Source organism: Stegostoma tigrinum, chromosome 31, assembly GCF_030684315.1.
Source record: "Stegostoma tigrinum isolate sSteTig4 chromosome 31, sSteTig4.hap1, whole genome shotgun sequence".
Classification (NCBI taxonomy): Eukaryota; Metazoa; Chordata; class Chondrichthyes; order Orectolobiformes; family Stegostomatidae; genus Stegostoma; species Stegostoma tigrinum.
The window spans coordinates 37644878-37668420 of NC_081384.1; the positions used below are offsets into that span (position 1 = coordinate 37644878).

A 23543-nucleotide genomic window follows, 5' to 3' on the forward strand; every position below is an offset into this window, starting at 1 on the left:
AAAGGTTTTGGTATCTGGTACCTCAGGAAACATTAGGCTCCTAATAACCATGTAAGCTGCAGGTCCACACGCTGCCAGGAGAATTACTTATTGCTTTTCACTCATCCCCATATCGTATGCCCAGAGAAAACAATGTATTTTTTACTCATACTGATCCCAATCTTCGATGGCAGAATGAACGAGTCAAGTTTCCCAAATAATAGCATGATGCCAGAAATGTTTACTCCAATTCAAAGACAACTGTTGTAAGCAAATTTCTTCAGGAGAGTACTTTTTTCTCTTGTTGCCACTGAAATAACTCCAGAGAGACTGGTATCCTGTCACCAAGTGACCCTTTATTTACACGTGCCTGCTATTCGACTCTGGTCTGGTTTCCTCAGAGACAGCTCCCGGTGTGAGCAAAGCCTCTGACACTCATGTTTACATGTGTGAGCCAGGGGTCCCTGATTGGGACTGTTAATCTGGTCCAATCATGGAACTCATGTTCTGTGAGGTCTACCTGGCTGACCCTGTTTCAATCACTACAAGGGAATTGCATGATTTTTGTTTTGAATAGAAATTGTATGCAGATTTGGAGAAAGACAGGAGATTTAGGCTGGGTTGTAGAACCAGTGCAGGCATGATGGGCTGAATGGCCGCTTTTTGCCTCAATTCTGGAACATGTTTGAGATTCCAAAAAATTAGCTGGAACCTGAGGAAGGGAATAAAGCACAATATTGACAGAGTATGGTGAGGAAGGGTAGGAAAAGATCCAAGGGAAACGTTAACACCAGCATGGCTTATTCCAAAAGTGTGTATTTATGCAAACATCCTTAAAATCTGAATCAGCAAAAGCCAATCAGGAAGAACCCAGCAGAACATCTTGTACGTTTAACGTCTGTCAGAGTGACGGTCATTGTGGGGGTGGTGCGGTTCAGGGGTGCTGCTGAATGCATATTCCTTTTAAATTCTATTCTTTATTTTTTTTGGTTTCAGATTATAAATGCTCGTTGTTTTCCTGCCAGACAATTGGACTGGAATGGTCAGCAGCCTGTGATCACCAAAGCAACTGCAAAATCCTGGGAGACGTCCAGCTAGGTGTATACTCATTGCAGCGTGTACAGAGTCTCACTTCAGTAGCTGCAGGAGCTCAGGTAGTGGCCTGTCGGCAGTCAAGGAGCCAGACGTGATACTGGGGAGAATCACCACCAAACAGACGGGGGCTCATCACAGTTGGCCATCAGCCACATCGTAATACTCTGCACAGAAAAAAAACAGCCATTAGTGAAATCAAAAGGCATTGAATAAGCCTAATTGGAAAATGCACTGCAATGTTTATCTCCTATTTCCTCGGATATTTATGATGACATATTTCTATAGTGTCTTTAAAATAGTACAGCATCTTAATGCACTTCACAGGAATATTAACAGAAGAAATTTGACATCAATCCCAAAAAAAGAACATATTAAAGAAAGAAAATAAAATTACATTCTTTATAGCACCTGTCATGAGTACCAAATAGATCAAAGAGCTTTGCAGCTGGCATTTTATTGTTTGAAGAGTAGTCACTGTTGCAAAGTAGAAGGAGATAGCGATGCAGTGGGTATGTCACTAGACCTGTATTATTAAAATCAAGGTTAACGTTTGGGGATAACAAAGAGTGGAGCTGGATGAACACAGCAGACCAAGCAGCATCTTAGGAGCACAAAAGATGACGTTTCGGGCCTAAACCCTTCGTCAGAAAAAAAATTTGGGGACATGGATTCAAGCCCCACCCTGCCCACTTGTGGAAATCAGAATTGAATTTTAAACAAACTGGCTAAATGATGACTGTCAAATTATTACCATAAATTCAACTGGTTCACCAATATCCTTTAGGGAAATCTACCACCAGCTCTGGCTAAAGATATCTCCAGACCCACAGCAATGTGTTTGACTTGTGGTCCTCCAGGCATTTAGGGATGAGTGTTACATGCTAACATCTCATCGATAGGTGGTGTGGTGGACTGCCAATAAAATTATCTTAGAGTACAATGGGACCTTGAATAGATGGGCTATTGGGTTGAAGAGTGACAGCTGGAGTTTAATGTAGGTAAATGTGAAGTGTTGCATTTAGTTAAGATAAACCAGAGCACGACTTATACAGTTAATGGTAGGACCCTGGGGAGTGTTGCCAAACAAGGAGACCTTGGAGTGCAGGTACATAGTTCCTTGAAAGTGGAGTCACAGGCAGACAGGGCAGTGAAGAAGGCATTTAGCATGTTTGCTTTCTTTGGTCAGTGCATTGAGTATAGGAGTTGGGATGTCATGTTGTGGCTGTATATGACATTGGTTAGGAGGTAAAAATTGTTTCAGAGATAGTAGGAACTGCAGATGCTAGAGAACCTGAGATAACAAGGTGTAGAGCTGGATGAACACAGCAGTCCAAGCAGCATCAGAGGAGCAGAAAAGCTGATGTTTTGGGCCTAGACCCTTCTTCAGAAATGGGAGAGGGGGAGGAGGTTTTGAAATAAATAGGGAGAGAGGGAGAGGTGGATAGAAGATGGATAGAGGAGAAGAAAGGTGGAGAGGAGACAGACCAGTTAAAGAGGCGGGGATGGAGCCAGTAAAGGTGAATGTAGGTGGGGAGGTAGGGAGGAGATAGGTCAGTCCAGGGAGGATGGACAGGTCAAAGGGGCGGGATGAGGTTAGTAGGTAGGAGATGGGGGTGGGGATTGAGATGGGAGGAGGGGATAGGTGGGAGGAAGGATAGGTTAGGGAGGCAGGGATGAGCTGGGCTGGTTTTGGGATGCGTTAGGCAGGGATTGACAAAGGGGTGGCCATGGGTACTCGCATGGGCCCAATCTATGCCTACCTCTTTGTAGGTTACATGGAACAATTCCTCTTCCGTACCTACACTGGCCCTAAACCGCACCTCTTCCTCCGTTACATTGATGACTGTATCGGCGCCGCCTCGTGCTCCCACGAGGAGCTCAAACAGTTCACCCACTTCACCAACACCTTCCCAACCTCAAGTTCACCTGGACCATCTCTAATACCTCTCTCTCCTTCCTGGACCTCTCTGTCTCCATCTCAGGCAACCACCTAGGAACTGATATCCAGTTCAAGCCCACCGACTCCCACAGCTACCTAGAATACACCTCCCACCCACCTTCCTGCAAAAATGCCATCCCCTATTCCCAATTCTTCCGCCTCCGCCACATCTGCTCCCAGGGTGAAGCATTCCACTCCCACACATCCCAGATGTCTTTGTATTTCAAGGACCGCTGCTTCTCCCTCTCAGTGCTCGAGAATGCCCTCGAACGTGTGTCCCACATTTCCCGCAACTCATCCCTCACACCCCCTCCCCACAACAAAAAAAGCCAAAACAGAATCCCCCTCATCCTCACTTACCACCCCACCAACCTCCGGATCCAACGCATCATCGTCCGACACTTCAGCCATCTACAATCTGACCCCACCACCCTAGACACTTTTCCATCCCCAGCCTTGTCTGCTTTCCGGAGAGGCCACTCTCTCTGTGACTCCCTTGTCCGCTCCACACTCCCCTCCAGCCCCACCACACCCAGCACTTTTCGCTGCAACCGCAGGAAGTGCTACACCTGCCCCTACACCTCCCCCCTCACCCCCATTCAAGGCCCCAAGAGGACTTTCCACATCAAGCAGATGTTCACCTGCACAAGTGCTAACATTGTATACTGCATCCACTGTACCTGTTGTAGCTTGCTCTACATCGGAGAAACCAAGCCGAGGCTTGGGGATCGCTTTGCAGAACACCTACTCTCGGTTTGCACTAAACAACTGTACCTCCCAGTCGCAAACCATTTCAACTCCCTCTCCCATTCTGCAGACGACATGTCCATCATGGGCCTCCTGCAGTGCCACAATGATGCCACCCGAAGGTTGCACATACAGCAGCTCATATTCCGCTTGGGAACCCTGCAGCCCAATGGTATCAATGTGGACTTCACCAGCTTCAAAATCTCCCCTCCCCCAATGCATCCCAGCTTGTTCCCGCCTCCCTAACCTGTCTTTCCACCTATCCCCTCCTCCATGTCCTGTACAGCTGCAACATGGCCTCCCAACACCTATGCTCAGTGAACTGACCAATAAAGGCAAGCATACCAAACGCCTTCTTCACTATCCTATCTACCTGCATCTCCACTTTCAAGGAATTATGAACCTGCACTCCAAGGTCTCTTTGTTCAGCAACGCTTCCCAGGACCTTACCATTAAGTGTATAAGTCTTGCCCTGGTTTGCCTTTCCTCAAATGCAGCATCTCATATTTATCTAAATTAAACTCCATCTGCCAGTCCTCAGCCATCAGCCCATCTGATCATGGTCCCTTTGTACTCTGAGGTAACCATCTTGGCTGTCCACTACACTTCCAATTTTGGTGCCATCAGCAAATGTTCTAACCATATCTCGTACGTTGACATCCAAATCATTTATATAATTGCTAAAAAGCAGTGGGCCCAGCCCCAATCCTTGTGGCACGCCACTGGTCACAGGCCTCCAGTCTGAAAAGCAACCCTCCACCACCACCTTCTGTCTTCTACTTTTGAACCAATTCTGTATCCAAATGGCTAGTTCTCCCTGTATTCCATGTAATCTGACCTTGCTAACCTGTCTACCATGACGAAGCTTGTTGAATGCCTTACTGAAGCCCATATAGATCACGTCCACCACTCTGCCTTCATCAATCCTCTTTGTTACTTCTACAAAAACTCAATCAAGTTAGTGAGACATGATTTCCCACGCACAAAGCCATGTTGACTATCCCTAATCAGTTCTTTCCTTTCTAAATACATGTAAACACTGTCCCATAGGATTCCCTTCAACAACTTGCCAAACACCGATGTCAGGCTCTATAGTTATTTAGCTTTTCCCTACCATTTTCTTAAATAGTGGCACAATGTTAGCCAACCTCTAGTCTTCTGGCACCTCACCTGTGGCTATCAATGATACAAATATCTCAGCAAGACGCCCAGCAATCTCTTCCCTAGCTTCACTCAGAGTTCTAGGATACACCTGATCACATCCCAGGGATTTATGTATTTTAATATGTCTAGCACCATCTTCTCTGTAGTAGGGACATTTTTCCAGATGTTGCTATTTATTTCCCCACTTTCTGTATCTTCCAAATCCTTAAATATTGTAAACACTGATGCAAAATACTTAAACTAAAAATAATGCACCTCACTAGCCACTTCTTTAAAGCCGTTAATTATGAGAAAGATTTCAAAGGAACTTGAGGGGCATCTTTATCACACTGAGGATGGTTCATGTGTGGAATGAACTGCCAGAGGAAATGGTAGATGCAGATACAGTCAAAACTTTAAAAAGACAGATACATGAATCGGGAAAAGTTAGAGGGATATGGGTCAAACACATGCAAATTGAATGAGCTGAGTCTAGGAAACTTGGTCAGCATGAAAGAATCGGATTGCATGGTCTGTTTCTGTAGATGACTCTAATGATCTATTAGCCCACATCTCCTTCAGTTTACTTAGTACTACTTCTCTGGCAATTGTGAATTTCCTGTGTTCCTCCCTCACTCCCTTCCATTCCCTGATCCACTGCAACTTCTGAGGTATTGCTAACATCCATTATGGTGATATCTCTTTTCCTTTGCAGGATGAAGCCAGACCAGGTAAGGATGACACTTTGTATCCCTAAAGAACGTTAGTGATCTGGGTGGGTTTTTCTGAAAAGCAACAAGGATTCATAGTGATCAGTGGAGTCTAAATTCCAGATGTTTCATTGAATTGAATTGAAATGCCTCTGCCATGATGGGATTCAAACCTGGATCCCCAGGACATTACCTGGGTTTCTGGATTATGAGTAGACCAATAATACCACTAGGCTACCATCTCTCCCTAGTTAAGGCTGAAGCAAAATATCTTTTCGATTTTTTTTTTTCACAGGACGTGAGCATTTCTGGTTAGCATGTGTTGCACATGCCTGATTGCCCTAGGAATGAGTAACTTGCTTGGCTATTTCAGGGAGCAGTTAAGAATCCACAACATTTCCATTCAGCTGGCGTAAGGTGCAGGCTATTCCAGGTCAGGGTGGCAGACTTCCTTTGCTGATGGACATTGGTAAATAGATGGGCTTTTAAAACAATTGGTAATGGTTACACACTTGCCATTAGACTAGATTGCATAGAATTCAGACCTCACCGTATGCCTTGGTGGGTTCTGAGCCCAATTCCTAAGGATATTAGCTCTAGATTACTAGTCCATTGACATACCTGCTACACTAACACCTTCTGACTTAAATTTACAGAGGATGGCCCTTTAAAAGTGATTCCGTTGCACAGCGAGACTTAGATGTTACTCGACAGGGGCATAAACACACTCATATTACGGCAGCTTACCTGATGCTGGACGTACGTCAGCCCCAACTGTCCCTGTGGCGCTTGGTGGTGGGGGTGGAGGTATAGCTTTACTAGGAGAAAATCCAACAGTTTCTGGTTAATCACAAGCACCTCACTACAGTTTGCCAACTGTGGGCGACTGGCACTTTATTCAATGCCAAGTTTATCACCTCTAACTTATTGACTCATCAGAAGATTCACCTGTGCTATCTCACCAATCGTTCCCATTTCTGCCAACTCTTACCCACAGTTACACTGCCAGCTCTACCACTGCAATCTCATTGGGTCATTGGCAGGTTTACTAGCACTATGTTGGTGGGGGTGGGGCGGGCAGGGGTGGGGACAGAGGTGAGGACATGCAGTAAGGCACGTGGAAAGACAGTTCACTACAGTGTACAATACAGAGAGGACAAATGTTTACTGAGGATTCAGAATTTGCTCTGGGGATTCAAAATGGGAAAGTCCACTGTTCAATTATTGGTTTCTTTGGTGTTATCTATGAGTTGAAATTAAAATATTTTATATTTCTGGACAATTTTTTTGTTTGTGTGATACAATGATGTAACTGATATAATCTTGCATGTGAAAACTGTACAATTGATGATAGGAGGAAATTAAAGCAATATTTCATACATCACCAGGAAGATTTCTGCTGGTTTTCTCCCATTTTACTATTCAAAGAGGAACAAAGTCTCCTGATATCGCTAAAATTCAGATCGATTGGTTAATTGTCCCAATTGTGTCTCGTGGGGCTTTGATGTTGAATTCAAACTCCCACTGCGAACACTCCCACTAGGCACATTCCCACTGGGCACACTCCCACTGGCCACATTCCCAATGGGAACATGCCCACTGGGAACACTCCCACAGGGCACAGTAAGCACACTCCCACTGGACACACTCCCTCTGGGAATACGCCCATTGTGTACAGCCAGCACACTCCCACTGGGCACAGACAACACACTCCCACTTGGCACACTCCCACTGGACACACTCCCACCGGTCACATTCCAACTAGACAGACTCCCACTGGGTACACTCCTGCTGGGCACACTGCCGCTGGATACACTCCTACTGGGCACACTGCCGCTGGATACACTCCTGCTGGGCTCACTGCTGCTGGGCACACTCCCGCCGGGCACACTCCCGCCGGGCACACTCCCGCCGGGCACACTCCCACTGGGAACATGCCCACTGGGAACACTCCCACAGGGCACAGTAAGCACACTCCCACTTGACACACTCCCTCTGGAAATACTCCCATTGTGTACAGCCAGCACACTCCCACTGGGCACAGACAACACACTCCCACTGGACACACTCCCACTGGGCACAGACAACACACTCCCACTGGACACACTCCCATCGGTCACATTCCAACTAGACAGACTCCCACTGGATACACTCCTACTGGGCACACTGCCGCTGGGCACACTCATACTGGGCACACTCCCGCCGTGTACACTCCCACCGGGTACACTCCTACTGGACACACTCCCACTGGCTACACTCCCACTGGGCACATTCCCGCTGGGCACACTCCCGCTGGGCACACTCCCGCTGGGCACACTCCCGCTGGGCACAGATGGTGTTTCCTGAGAGTGTACCAGCTCCGTGCCTCTCTTCCATTGTTTTGTTCATGCTCAGTGAGCCTTGAGAGAAGAGAGGAAAATGGAGAGAAAGAAGGAATGTGAGGAAAGTGGGAGTGAGTGAAAAAGAAAAAAAAAGGGAAATATTTTATACATACCTTAACAGCCTCCAGAAACCACTTTATTCTTGTTATTTTTCTTGTGTGAATGTGATGGCCTAGTGGTATTACTGCTGGAGTGTTAATCCAGAGACCCAGCTAACGCTCCAGGAGCACAGCTCTGAATCCTGCTACAGCAGGTGATGAAATTTAAATTCAATTAAAAAGGAAATCTGGAATTCAGAATCTAATGCTGACCATGACTCCATTGCCAATTGTCAAAAAAATCCCTTTGGTTCACTATTGCCCTTGAGGGAGGGAAACAGCCATCCTTAGCTGGTCTGGCCTACATGTGATTCCAGACCCACAGCAATGTGGTTGACTCTTAAATGCCCTCTGTGCAATAAATGTTGGCCTAGTTAGAGATGCCCACGTCCTGTGAATGAATTAAAACAAAATTTTCCCAGCTATTCCAGGGGAGAAGGCAAAGTATTGACAGTTTTAACGTAATAAATTACCCCAAAGCGGCTCACAGCAGCATGCAGCATAATTTGACAATGAGACTCATGACATGTTGTGGCAAAAGATCAAAAAAGCCTTCTGAAGAATTTTAAGAATATATTGAATTGATTTTGTTCCCACATTTATGGAAAGGTATTAGAATCAGCCCACAGAAGGTCTCCTAGGTTGATCCCAGTGTGGAGGGACAGTCCTATGAGTAGAGGGTGAGGAAACAGAAAGCCCTGAAGGAACGCTGCAGGTTTGACAGGAATTTTGGGAACAGAAACAGAGTTAATGTTTTGAGTCCAAAATCTCTTCATCCGAACTGAAGGAAGAAATGGAAAACTGATGGGTTTTATATTGTTGGTAAAGGTGGAGAGATTAGAGATCAAAGACATCAGAGCACCAAAGACAAATGTTTTTACACAGGGACAGGGTGTAAATATTCATATCAGAATAAAGGTAGGGTCTGACAGGGAACAAGCACTTGGGGATGTGGTAGATATAGATCTGTGCAAATTCATTGCTGCTTTTCCAAATCTTATCATTCAGTATAAAGTATGCTTCCCTAATTACCCAGAGAACATAAATCACCCTCATTGCTGTAGGTGTGGAGTCACTTGTAGGCCAGACAAGGCACACTGGTAGTTTTAAACCCATAATGAACAATAGTGAACAGATCAGGCTTTTATAACAATCGATGCGAATTGTCATGGTCGCAACATAAATGAGACTCATCTTTCAATTCCACAATTACTCAGTGAATTTTAACTGCACCAGCTGTCCTGCTGGAATTTGAACAAGTTCCCATGGTTCAGCCTGGATTACCACCGCAACACAACATCCAGGTAGTGAAATGAAGGAACTTACATCTCTCTCCGGGGACTAGGGGGTGCGTCTCCACTGACGTGCCGTACTACAGGCCTAAGGTTCTCCTGCAGTGCTCTCATCATGTGATGCGCTTGAGGCTGACTCTGGGTTTGGGCCTGGTGTGACCAAGAGGGGAATGCAGCATATGGCCAAGGCTCATAATGATGGTGATAGACCGTATCTGGCTCACTGTCTTCCATTCTGATGGACAGAGGGTTCTGAACACAAACAGACACATTTTCAGACTGATTTCATAATTCAGTACATTCTTAAATTTCTTCAGCTACCTTTTTTGATCCTTTGCCACAACATCTCATGAGTCTCATTGTCAAATTATGCTGCATGCTTCTGTGAACCACTTTGGGATAATTTATTACTTTAAAACTGTTAATACTTTGCCTTTTCCCCTGGAATAGTTGGGAAAATTTTGTTTTAATTCATTCACAGGATGTGGGCATCTCTAACTAGACTTTTTGTTCACCACGTTGAGGTCTCAACAGTTGTCGATTTAAGCCTGACCATTGTAATAATAGAAATTACATATGGCAGCCATATTAGGTGGAGAGTGTCCTCATCAGTTTAATTCAACAACAACCTGCATTTATATAGCAATTTTGACAGAAGAAGTGACTCAATTACAGTGACAGGAAGATTATTTGGTGAAAACTAGCATTGACTCACACAGGGAGACAGAAAGACAGGTGATTAAAACCCTGACCAAAGGAGTTGGTAATTAGGATGACCTCGAGCAGTTCATGGAGGGATAGTAAGAACTGCCGATGCTAGGCCCTGAGATAACACAGTGTGGAACTGGATGAACACAGCAGGCCAGGTAGCATCAGAGGAACAGGAAAGCTGACGTTTCGGGTCGGGACCCTTTTGAAATTTCTGAAGACGGGTCCCGACCCGAAACGTCAGCTTTCCTGTTCCTCTGATGCTGCCTGGCCTGCTGTGCTTCTCTAGCTCATGGAGGGAATTTGAGATTTTGACAAAGAGCTCAATGCCATTGTGAGTTTAGTGGGGGATGCACAAAGGACCATGACGAGAGGAACATCGTGTTGTCAGACAGTTGTAGGGCTGGAGGAAGTCTACAGAGCTACAGCGGACTGATTTGAACACAAGGATAAGATTTTTTAAAATAGAGCTGCTGGCGGACTGGGATTAATGAGTGGTTTCCAGATTATAGAATGGAGGTATTAGGAATGCTTGGGTTTGAGGCCCACTCCATAATTTAAGCTGATACACCATCAAAGTAGTGCTGCACTGTTAAAGCATCTGCTTTCGGATGTGATGTTTAATAAAAAAAAGTCCTGTTTGATCCGTTAGGCATGTGTAAAAGATTACCAAGGTAAAATTCTCCGGTTATTAACACATTGCAATCATAGTTGTGTTGCGGGAAATGAAGTGATCACAGCAAGCTTCCATAAACAGTGAAATGATTATAAGCATAATAATCTTTTCTGTAATTTTCATTGAGGGGCTCTAAGATAAACACTCTTGCTGTTTTTTGAAGCAGCGCCATTAGATTACTAATTACTACTGAGAGCAAATGAAGGCTGAATTTGATATGTTATCTGAAAGACAGGTCCTCTGTCAGTGAAGCACATGCTTAGGACTGCAGAGATAATGGGAACTGCAGATGCTGGAGAATCCAAGATAACAAAGTCTGGAGCTGGATGAACACAGCAGGTCAAGCAGCTCTTAAGATGCTGCTTGGCCTGCAGTGTCCATCCAGCCCCACACTTTGTTATCTTTGCTTCGGACTGCAGTTGTGTGCTGAGTTCTCTGGAGTGGGATGTGAATCGGTTTGAAATCTGAGTATCTTCTGACCTGCACAGCAAGCTGGGGCTGTGTGCTGTAACCGAAGCTTGTCAGTGCTGCCATGGTGATGTTATTCATGATCACTTGGTGCATCTGAGCATTCTGGATCATCATCAGCTCAATCAGGTCTACAACAAGAAAAACACATCACTGTCAGAACATTGCAATGCAGTTAATTGGAAAGACCAGGCATAGGAATACAACGGGGAGACGATGGCCTAATGGGATTATCGCTACATTATTAGACCAGAAACTCAGCTAATCTCCCAGAGGCCCAGGTTTGAATCCCGCAACATTGAATTCAATACAAAAAATCAGAAATTCGGAATCTACTGATGACCTTGAATCCATTGTCGATTGTCAGCAAAACTCATCTGGTTCACTAATGTATTTCAGAAAAGGAAATCCACCATCTTCACTTGCTCTGGCCTATGTGTGACTCCAGACCCACAGCAATGTGGCCAATTCTCAACAGCTCTCTGAAATGGCCTACAAAGCCATTCAGTTGTATCGATCCATATGGAGTCTCAAGAAAGAAATGAAACCAGGTGGAACAGCTGGCATTGACCTAGGTGCCGGAAAAGACAACGGCAGAAACAGCCCTGTTGACCCTGCAAAGTCCTCCTCACTGATGTCTGGGAGCTTGTGCCAGAACTGGAAGAGCTGTCTCACAGGCTAGTCAAGCAACAGCCTGACATAATCATACTCACAGAATCATACTTTACTGATAATATTCAAGGCACTTGCATCACCATCCCTGGATATGTCCTGTCTCACCATCAGGACCGACCCAGCAGAATGGACCACACAGCGGTATACAGTCAGGAGGGTGTTGCTCTGGGAATCGCCATCATTGACTCCAGACTTCATGAAGTCTCATGGCTTCAGGTTAAACATGGGCAAAGAAACCTCCTGCTGATTACCCTGTACAGTCCTCTGTTGGCTAATGCATCACTTCTCCTCCATGTTGAATAACATGTAAAGGATAAGGATGGCAAGGGTGCAAAATGTACTCTGGGTGCGGGACTTACAATGACCAAGAGTGGCTTGGCAGCGGTACTAGTGATCCAGCTGGTCGGGTCCTAAAGGACGTAGCTGTGAGGCTGAGACTGCAGCAGGTGGTGAGGGAACCAGCAAGAGGGAAAAACATACTTGAACTCCTCCTTACCAATCTGCCAGCTGCAGTTCCATCTGTTCGTGACTGTATCGGTAAGAGTGACCATCACACAGTCCTTGTGGTGACAATGTATTACCATCACATTGAGAATAACCTGCATTGCGTTGTGGCACCAGCATATTCTAAATGGGACAGACTTTGCACAGATCTAGAAGCTCAAGACTGGACATCCATGAGGCACTGTGGAGAACCGACAGCAGCAGAATTGTACTCCAAAACAATCTGTAACCTCATAGCCCGGAATATACCCCACTCAACCATTACCATCAAGCCAGGGGATCAACCCTGGTTCAATGGACAGTGCAGGAATCATCATCATTGAATCATAAAATCCCTACAGTGTGGAAACAGGCCATTCAGCCCATCATGTCCATACTGACCCTCCAAAGAGCATTCCACCCAGACCCAGTCCCCTACCCTACCCTATCCTTGTAGCCCTGCATTTCTCTTGGCTAACCCACCTGATCTGCGCATCCCTGTACAATATGAGACAATTTAGCATGGCCAATCCACTTAAGCTGCATATCTTTGGACTGTGGGAGGAAACCAGAGCACCCAGAGGAAACCCATGCAGACTTGGGGAGAATTTGCAAACTCCACACAGACAGACACCCAAGGCTAGAATCAAAACTGGGTCCCTGGCGCTGTGAGACAGCAATGTTAACCACTGAGCCACTATGCTGCTCCAAGCACCTGCCTGACAGTTGGAAAATTGCCCTGGTATGTCCTGTTCACAAAAAGCAGGACAAATCCAACCACAGCCAATTACCATCTCATCAGTAAAGTGAGTTTTGAGCAGATTTGTAGCTCAAGTTGAGGTTCTGGATGTGAGTTTGCTCGCTGAGCTGGAAGGTTCGTTTTCAGACGTTTCATCACCATTCTAGGTAACATCATCAGTGAGCCTCCGGCGAAGCGCTGGTGTTATGTCCCGCTTTCTATTTATCTAGTTAGGTTTCCTTGGGTTGGTGATGTCATTTCCTGTTCTTTTTCTCAGGGGATGGTAGATTGCCTCCAAATCAATGTGTTTGTTGATGGAGTTCCAGTTGGAATGCTATGCTTCTTGGAATTCTCGTGCATGTCTCTGTTTGGCTTGTCCTAGGATGGATGTGTTGTCCCAATCAAAGTGGTGTCCTTCCTTATCTGTATGTAAGGATACGAGTGATAGTGGGTCATGTCGTTTTGTGCCTAGTTGATGTTCATGTATCCTGGTGGCTAGCTTTCTGCCAGTTTGTCCAATGTAGTGTTTGTCACAGTTCTTGCAAGGTATTTTGTAGATGACGTTCGTTTTGTTTGTTGTCTGTATAGGGTCTTTTAAGTTCATTAGCTGCTGTTTTAGTGTTGGTGGGTTTGTGGGCTACCCTGATGCCAAGAGGTCCGAGTAGTCTGGCAGTCATTTCGGAAATGTCTTTGATGTAGGGGAGAGTGGTTATGGTTTCGGAGCCCATTTTGTCTGTTTGTTTGGGTTTGTTGCTGAGGAATCGGCGGACTGTGTTCATAGGGTACCCATTCTTTTTGAATACGCTGTATAGGTGATTTTCCTCTGCTCTGCGTAGTTCCTCTGTGCTGCAGTGTGTGGTGGCTCGTTGGAATAATGTTCTAATGCAGCTTCGTTTGTGGGTGTTGGGATGGTTGCTCCTGTAGTTCAGTATTTGGTCCGTATGTGTTGTTTTCCTGTAGACGCTGGTTTGAAGTTCCCCTTTGGCTGTTCGCTCTACTGTGACATCTAGGAATGGCAGTTTGTTGTTTTCCTCCTCTTTTGTGAATGTTATGCCAGTAAAGGGTATTATTGATGGTCTTGAAGGTTTCCTCTAATTTGTTTTGTTTAGTGATGACAAAGGTGTCATCCACATAGCGGACCCAAAGTTTGGGTTGGATGATTGGCAGAGCTGTTTGTTCGAGTCTCTGCATTACTGCCTCTGCTAAGAACCCTGATATCGGAGATCCCATGGGTGTACCGTTGGTTTGTCTGTAGGTTTTGTTATTGAAAGTGATCAACCTGAGCTACAAATCTTCTCAAAACTTGCTAGCACCTATGGGCGCAATACGCTAAAACTGGCCCGAAGATGGGAAACCAATGCCATCCAACAGAGTGCCACCCGCGAACAGCTGTACTTCTGCGTGAATGCCTAAGGAAACAGGTACTACCCAAATGTCTCAAATATAAACCTCCCCTTAACACCCCGCTAGCCAAAAGAATAGCTGAGCAAAATGGCTGCAGAATGCTTCGAGAAATGATCAATGATGCTCACAGCAGACTCCGTAAATACAACCATGAAATTTCGCGCCAAAAAACTTTACTCACTAACACGACAGACCATGAATGGACAGACACAGTACAACGAGCCATAGACATCAGACAGTGACAGAAAATGAGAAAACTAGACCTGCAGAAAAAACTAGACAAACTCACACAAAATAACAACACAGACAGCACAGAAGCATGGATAAAGAACTTATCTGACCGACCATTAACAGACACTGAAAAAGCCGTCTTGGTAAGAGGATTAAATTACAACTTCCAGGATGTGGACAAGAAAGATTTCTTAGCAGCGTTGGAAGCAACACTGAAAGACAACAAACTCACAGAAGAAACCCAGCAAACCATCAGACAGACAGTCGCACCAACAGTAAGCAGGAAAGAGGAAGGAAACACACTCAATACACAAGAAAGGAAAGCCCTAAAAGGACTCAAGATAAAAACATCGTTATCCTACCTGCAGACAAAGGACGCTTGACAGTCATCTTAAACCGAACAGACTACATTGAGAAAGCGAACGCACTGCTTGCAGATACCGACACTTACCAACAGGTGGCGATAGACCCGACCCCACAACTAGAGAACTGAATCACAGCCTTACTCAAAAAACTTCAAAAATCTGGAGAATTAAACAAGAGAGACTTCCAAAAAATGAAACCAGATGGATCCAACACACCACGCTTCTACGGACTACCAAAAATTCACAAACCAGGAGCCCCCCTCAGACCCATAGTGTCGCTACCTGGAACACCAACCTACAGATTAGCCAAGGAACAACACCAAAGACTAAAACACCTAGTAGAAGACTCCCGCCACTCCATTCACTCCACCCAAGAATTCCTGAATGCCACCAAAGACACCAAGATAGAAGGGGATGAAATAATGGTCTCCTTTGACGTAACAGCCCTGTTCACATCCATCAACATCAGCCTGGCCAAAGAAACACTGACTACACTATTAGAAGAACCGAAGACACATACACCAGACACCACCAACCTCATCAGCAAGGACAACATCATCAAGCTAGTGGACCTATGCCTCACCACCCACTTCACTGTCAATAACAGAACCTACAGACAAACCAACGGTACACCCATGGGATTTCCGATATCAGGGTTCTTAGCAGAGGCAGTAATGCAGAGACTCGAACAAACAGCTCTGCCAATCATCCAACCCAAACTTTGGGTCCACTATGTGGATGACACCTTTGTCATCACTAAACAAAACAAATTAGAGGAAACCTTCAAGACCATCGATAATACCCTTACTGGCATAACATTCACAAAAGAGGAGGAAAACAACAGCAAACTGCCATTCCTAGATGTCACAGTACAGCGAACAGCCAATGGGGAACTTCAAACCAGCGTCTACAGGAAAACAACACATACGGACCAAATACTGAACTACAGGAGCAACCATCCCAACACCCACAAACGAAGCTGCATTAGAACATTATTCCAACGAGCCACCACACACTGCAGCACAGAGGAACTACGAAGAGCAGAGGAAAATCACCTATACAGCGTATTCAAAAAGAATGGGTACCCTATGAACACAGTCCGCCGATTCCTCAGCAATAAACCCAAACAAACAGACAAAACGGGCTCAGAAACCATAACCACTCTCCCCTACATCAAAGACATTTCAGAAATGACTGCCAGACTACTCGGACCTCTTGGCGTCAGGGTAGCCCACAAACCCACCAACACACTAAAACAGCAGCTAATGAACTTAAAAGACCCTATACAGACAACAAACAAAACGAACGTCATCTACAAAATACCTTGCAAGAACTGTGACAAACACTACATTGGACAAACTGGCAGAAAGCTAGCCACCAGGATACATGAACATCAACTAGCCACAAAACGACATGACCCACTATCACCAAGGCTGTAATGAGATCAGGAGCTGAGTGGCCCTGGCAGGACCCAAACTGGGAGTCACTGAGCAGATTATTGCTGGGCGGGTGCTGCGTGATAGCGCTGTTACTGACACTTTCCATCACTTTACTGATGTTCTGGATGTAAGTTTGCTCGCTGAGCTGGAAGGTTAGTTTTCAGACGTTTCATCACCTTTTTTTTATTTGAAAAAATATACTTTATTCATAGAATGTACAAAAAATAAAACATTTATACACCTACCCAGTCATGCAAGCCACTCCGGGTTACCCGGGGGTACGTACACCAACTAAAGGAAAAAAAAAACAAAGCAAAGAAACCGCCCCGGCAGTCGTCACCCCGCACAGTCCCAGTTGGTCCCCTGACCAGTTGGGGAAGGCGCCAGCTGGGCCCAGTTACCAGATAGGATTCTTTTCCCTTTCCTGGACGAGGGGGCTCATACGGTGGTCTTTCCCCACCGCGCCTTGGCGGCGGCTGCCCCAAGCTTTAGCGCGTCCCTCAGCACGTAGCCCTGGACCTTGGAGTGCGCCAGTCTGCAACACTCGGTCGGGGTCAGTTCTTTCAGCTGGCAGACCAGCAAGTTGCGGGCAGACCAAAGAGCGTCCTTCACCGCATTGATGGTCCTCCAGGCGCAGTTGATGTTGGTCTCGGTGTGCGTCCCCGGAAACAGCCCGTAGAGCACGGAGTCCCGCGTCACGGAGCTGCTCGGGACGAACCTCGACAAATACCACTGCATCCCCCTCCAGACCTCCTGCGCATAGGCACACTCCAGAAGGAGGTGATCAACAGTCTCGTCCCCCCCGCAGCCACCTCGAGGGCAGCGTGCGGTGGTGCAGAGATTCCGGGCATGCATAAAGGATCTCACTGGCAGAGCCCCTCTCACCGCCAGCCAAGCAACGTCCTTGTGCTTGTTTGAAAGTTCTGGCGATGAGGCATTCTGCCAAACGACTTTGGCAGTCTGCATGGGGAACCACACGACGGGATCCACCCTCTCCTTTTCCCGAAGGGTCCTGAGGATACTACGTGCTGACCACTGCCTGACGGCCTTGTGGTCAAAGGTGTTTCCTTTCAAAAATTTCTCCACGAAGGACAGGTGGTACGGAACGGTCCAACTACTCGGAGCGTTCCGCGGCAACGAGGCCAGGCCCATCCTTCGCAACGCCGGGGACAGGTAGAACCTCAGTAAGTAGTGACACTTGGTGTTTGCGTACTGAGGATCTACGCACAGCTTGATGCAGCCACACACAAAGGTAGCCGTCAGGGCGAGGGTGGCGTTCGGTACGCCCTTTCCCCCATTTCCCAGGTCTTTGTACATGGTATCTCTGCGGACCCGGTCCATCCTCGACCCCCAAATGAAGTGGAAGATGGCCCGGGTGACCGCAGCGGCGCAGGTCCAGGTAATAGGCCAGGCCTGCGCCACGTACAACAGTACCGAAAGCCCCTCGCACCTGACAACCAGGTTCTTACCCGCGATGGAGAGGGACCGGAGCGTCCACCTGCCCAGCTTCTGCTTAAATTTGGAGATACGCTCCTCCCAAGTCTTAGTGCATGCCCCAGCTCCACCAAACCAAACACCCAGCACCTTCAGGTAGTCTGTCCTGACGGTGAAGGGGATGAAGGAGCGGTCGTCCCAGTTCCCGAAGAACATGACCTCGCTCTTACCCCTATTGACTTTGGCACCCGAGGCCAGTTCAAACTGGCCGCAGATGTCCAATAGTCTACTCACCGACCGACGATCGGTGCAGAAGACGGCGACATCGTCCATGTACAGGGAGGTCTTGACCTGAAGGCCTCCGCTGCCTGGGATAGTCACGCCCTTCAGGCTCACGTCCTTCCTGATGGAGGCGGCGAAGGGCTCCACACAGCACACGAACAAGGCAGGAGAGAGCGGGCAGCCCTGCCTGACTCCAGATCTAACAGGAAAACTGTCTGATTCCCACCCGTTGATCGAGACTGCGCTAACGATGTTGGCGTAGAGCAGCCGGATCCAATTGCGGATGCCCTCCCCGAACCCCAATTTGGAGAGGACGTCCCTCATGTAAGCATGAGAGACCCTGTCGAAGGCCTTCTCCTGGTCCAGGCTGACGAGGCAGGTGTCCACCCGCCTGTCCTGTACGTAGGCGATCGTATCCCTGATGAGCGCGAGGCTCTCAGCGATCTTCCTGCCCGGCACAGCACAGGTTTGGTCAGGGTGAATCACCGACTCCAGGACAGACCTGACCCGGTTGGCAATGACCTTGGCCAGGATTTTGTAATCCACGTTCAAAAGTGAAATGGGACGCCAATTCTTAATTTCTTCCCTCTCCCCCTTCCTCTTGTAAATGAGGGTGATGATGCCCTTCCTCATGGACTTGCACATTTCCCCTGCCCGAAGCGCACTATCGTACACCTCCAGCAGGTCCTGGCCGACCAGGCCCCACAGAGCAGAATACAGCTCGACCGGTAAGCCATCACTTCCGGGAGTCCTATTGCTCTGCAAGGACTTGAGGGCTCTGGCCAGCTCGTCCAGGGATATCGGCCGGTCCAGCCACTCCCTCGTGCCGTCGTCTAAGACCTCCGTGATAGACGACAGGAACGACTCGGAGGCCGTGCTGTCCGTGGGCTTCGTGTCGTACAGTCCGGCATAGAAGGATCTGCTGATCCTCAAAACGTCGGGCCGAGACGACGTCACCGAGCCGTCGTCCTCCTTCAGCCGGCTAAGCACAGAGCTCTCTTTGTGCACCTTCTGAAAGAAGAAACGCGAGCACGTCTCGTCCTGCTCCACGGAGCGGACCCTGGACCGGAAGATTATCCTGGAGGCCTCCGCGGCGAAGAGCGAGGCTTGCTGGCCCCTCACCTCGCGGAGGTCCTCCGTGACATCGACCCCCATCGACTGCAGAAGGAGCAGGTTCTGCACCCTTTTCTGGAGTCGCGACAGCTTTCCCCGCCTCTCTCTTGCCTTCTGAACACCCTTGAGGACAAAGAACCTCTTGATGTTCTCCTTCACCGTCTCCCACCAGTCGCCTGGAGACTCAAAGAGGGGTTTCACGGTTCTCCAACTGGTGTACTCCCTCTTAAGCTCCTCGACGTTCTCTGGGGTCAACAGAGTCGTGTTGAGCTTCCACGTCCCCTTGCCGGCCGGCTGGTCGTCCTGTAAGTGACAGTCGGCCAACAGGAGGCAGTGGTCAGAGAAGAACACCGGCTCGACACCGGTGGACCTGACCGAGAACGTCCGTGACACAAACAGGAAGTCTATCCTTGAGCGGATAGACCCGTCTGGCCGCGACCAGGTGTACCTCTGCTGCGCTCCGTCTGCAGGGGTGCTGAAGACGTCGAGCAGCTTGGCGTCCTTCACCGTGCCCATCAGGAATCTGGACGTGACGTCCAGTTGAATCCCCCCACCCGCTGTCCCCACGCCGGATCTTCCATCTGCATCAATGATGCAGTTGAAGTCTCCGCCTAGGATGACCGGCCTGGACGTAGCCAGCAGGGGTGGAAGCCGCTGCAGGACGTCCAACCGCTCACTCCGTACCACTGGGGCGTACACGTTGATCAGCCTCAGGGGAGCGTTCCTGTAGGTGATGTCAGCCACTAGGAGGCGCCCCCCCACCACCTCCTGAACTTGAGAGATGGCGAAGTTGTGCCCCCGCAGCAGAATAGCCAGGCCCGAGGAGCGACAGTCGTTACCCCCCGACCAGATCGAAGGCCCACAGGTCCAGGCGCTGGACCATTTCCCGTACCTGCCGAGGTGCGGTATCCCGCACTCCTGCAGAAACAGGAGGTCCGCCTTGATGGTGGTCAGGTAGGCCAACGTGGACACACATCTCGCGGTTGACTTGACGCTGCGCACATTAATGCTCGCAATTCGTACCCCCATTGTGGGCAGTGACCGCAGTACCCTCCCCAAGTCCAAGGTCCAGCCCCTCCATCTGTCCCTTCATGCCCATTGCCCGGGCTAACTGCTGGACGCTCTCTGGGCTCAGGAAACCATCTGTGCTGCCTTCCGGGTGGCATCCCCCCGTCAGGGGTGCGGAGGCAGGAGGGCCCGGCTCCGGATCAGGCTGGGGACGTGCTGTTTCCTCCTTCCCGCCTGGAAGTTCCGGGGGGCCCTCCAGTGCTCCAGCGGCACTTGACTGGGTGTCGGAGTGAGCCTCAGGACGCCTCCCATCGCCTGGAAGCGGGGTGCTGCTTTCCTTCCCCCTCGAGACCTTTAACTTCTGCTTCGGGTGGGCCCTCTCCGAATCCTCCTCGTCAGAGGAGCTCTTATAGCCCCCCTGTAGCTGCCTCTTCCCTCCTGATTGTTGCGGTTCCTGGGCCCGTCGACGCACCTTCCTCCTCGCTTTCCGGACTGTTGTCCACTCCCCTGGGTCGCCTGTCGCCGCCTCCGGGTTGTTGGGGGGGGATCGGAGCCTGCAGGGGTGCTTTGCTGGCCTCGGGCCCATCCTGCAGGGCTGGGCCCTCCTGCACGGCCTGGCCCTCTTGCACATTAGTGGGGTCCTTGCTGGGCCCTGGTGCCTTCCTCTCCTCCGGGGGGGCTGGCCCCGCATTTCCCCTGCCGGCGACCTGGGCGTAGGTGGTACCCCGCCGCGGGCATGCCCTATAGAAGTGGCCCGCTTCCCCGCAAAGGTTGCAGCCTCTCTCTCGTGGGCAATCCTTTGCAAGGTGTCCCTCCTCCCTGCAGATGGTGGCTTTGCAGTCGGCCGCCATGTGACCTGACCTACCACAGGCATGGCAGACTTTAGGTTGCCCTGCATAGGTCAGGTAGCCCCTGCTCCCGCCGATCGCGAAGCTGGACGGTGGGTGTGCGACATTCCCGTCTGCGCCCATCCTCAGCGTCACCTTGACCTGCCTCTTACTCGTCCAGATGCCAAAGGGGTCCACCATGTCAGTTAGGTCCCCTTCCACCTTCACATACCTTCCGAGGAAGGTCAGGACATCAACTGCTGGCACATGCGGGTTGTACATGTGTACAGTCATCATACGGCTCCTCTGCGCTGGCATCACAAACAGTGGGACAGCGGTCAATACAGAGAGGGGGCCCTCACCTCCTTTCTCCTTGAAAACCTCCAGGAAGCGCTCGCAAAGCTTGGCACTCCGGAAGGTCACATCGTAAAAACCTCCTCCGGGGAAATCCTGCAGGCAGTAAATGTCCGCAGCAGCAAACCCACAACAGTCCAACAGGACCTTCTTCACGAAGAAGGTGCGGTCCACAGGTGCACCTTCATCCACCTTCTTTACAGAAACACGGATGGTGTTCCGGACCCCCTGACCTGGGGCACGAGCACTTGCCGCAGCCATCGTTGCAGGTTGGCTGCTCCCCTGAACCAGCGTTAGGCCGAAGCCAGCATTAAGATCCACTGGTCGCAAGGGTGCACAGCCAACCCGACGTCCTCCTTTCACCTCCAAGACAGCACTCTCGTCCTCTCAGTCCACAAGAGAGTGGGTCTTTATTGTGTTCGAGATGTAAGCTGGTTCACTGAGCTGTAAGGTTTGTCCCCAGATGTTTTGTCACCATTCTAGGTAACATCAACAGTGAGCCTCCGACGAAGTGCTGGTGTTATGTCCCGCTTTCTATTTATGTGGTTAGGTTTCCTTGGGTTGGTGATGTCATTTCCTGCATTGGTGATGTCATTTCCTGTTCTTTTTCTCAGGGGATGGTAGATTGCCTCCAAGTCAATGTGTTTGTTGATGGAGTTCCGGTTGGAATGCCATGCTTCTAGGAATTCTCGTGCACGTCCCTGTTTGGCTTGTGCTAGGATGGATGTGTTGTCCCAATCAAAGTGGTGTCCTTCCTCGTCTATATGTAAGGATACGAGTCAAACATGGAAAAAAGAGCTGAATTTCATAGGTGAGGTGAAAGTGACCATCCTTAACATTTGACTGAGTGTGGCATCAAGGAGCCTTAGCAAAACTGGAATCAATGGATACCAGGGATACAAAATCTCCACAAGTTGGAGTCATACCTGACGCATAGGAAGATGGTTATTGTTGTGGGAGGTCAGTCATCTCAGCTCCAGGATATCTCTGCAGGAGTTCCCCAGCGTAGTGTCCCAGGCCCAACCATTTTCAGCTGCTTCATCAATGACCTTCTCTCCATCATAAGGTCAGAAGTGGGGATGTTCACTGATGATTGCACAATGTTCAGCACCATTCACGACTCCTCAGATACTGAAGCAGTCTATACTCACAGGCAACAAGATCTGTACAATATCCAGGCTTGGGGTAACTGGTAGCATCACACAAACGCCATGCAAGTACAATCTAGGGACAATCTAACCACTGCCTGTTGACATTCACTGAATCCCTCACTATCAATATCCTGGGGGTTATCATTGACCTCCGATCCATTTTACTCATTTTAGACCAGAGTTTTGTCCTTAGGAAAGCCCCTGAAATAATTGCTGAGTAATATACCCTCTCCCAGGACAGGGACAGCGCAGGGTTAAATATAGGATAAAGCTCTCTCTACTCTTTTACACTGAAAGTAATGATCCTTTTATCCTGACCCCGTCAAGCTCTACCATGCTGAGTGCAGTATAGGGTTAGGTGCAGAGTAAACCTCCATCTACTCTCAATCTGAAAGTAAAGATCTGTCTACTCACTTAAACTGAAAGCAAATTGTCCCCATCAAATACTTTCAGCACCCAGACATCACCGGGTTAGATATCAAGTCAAGCTCCCTGCACTCTTTCAACTGGCAGCTAAGCTTTCTCTTCCCTGTCCCTATCGAACACTCCTGGGTCTGTACAGTCATGCTCTACAATGTCTATTGAAGGGAGATGCTGAGTTTCTCTCTTACCTTCTTTTACATGCCCATTTCGGATCGATGGTATTTGGAGATGTTGTGGTCCAGAGAGATCCTGGAATATGGTGGTCGGCTGTTGTGGAATCTGTGAGAAATAAGAATGGGTTGCAGCCAAGCTGAAAAGGAATAATGTACCGGGGCAGAGATTGTGAGGAAGGAAACTTCTTAATTAAATTTGGAGGGTA

The 23543-nt window shown here is 48.5% G+C and overlaps 1 protein-coding gene across 2 annotated transcripts in view; it reads right to left on the bottom strand.

Moving 5' to 3' along the window:
- Positions 1–339: 339 nt before the first annotated feature.
- Positions 340–23543, bottom strand: part of LOC125466393 (proline-rich protein 29-like) — a 36468-nt gene continuing 13264 nt past the window's right edge. The window contains exons 2-6 of one of the 2 annotated variants that reach the window (XM_048560828.1): positions 23353–23443; positions 11249–11367; positions 9419–9636; positions 6361–6431; positions 340–1238 (exon numbers count right to left, since the gene is read on the bottom strand). In XM_048560828.1, coding sequence (XP_048416785.1) covers positions 1207–1238; positions 6361–6431; positions 9419–9636; positions 11249–11367; positions 23353–23443 — 531 coding nt within the window. In that variant the 3' untranslated portion in view covers positions 340–1206. The remainder of the gene's footprint in view (positions 1239–6360; positions 6432–9418; positions 9637–11248; positions 11368–23352; positions 23444–23543) is intronic. The other variant, XM_048560829.1, reaches the window with a different exon arrangement.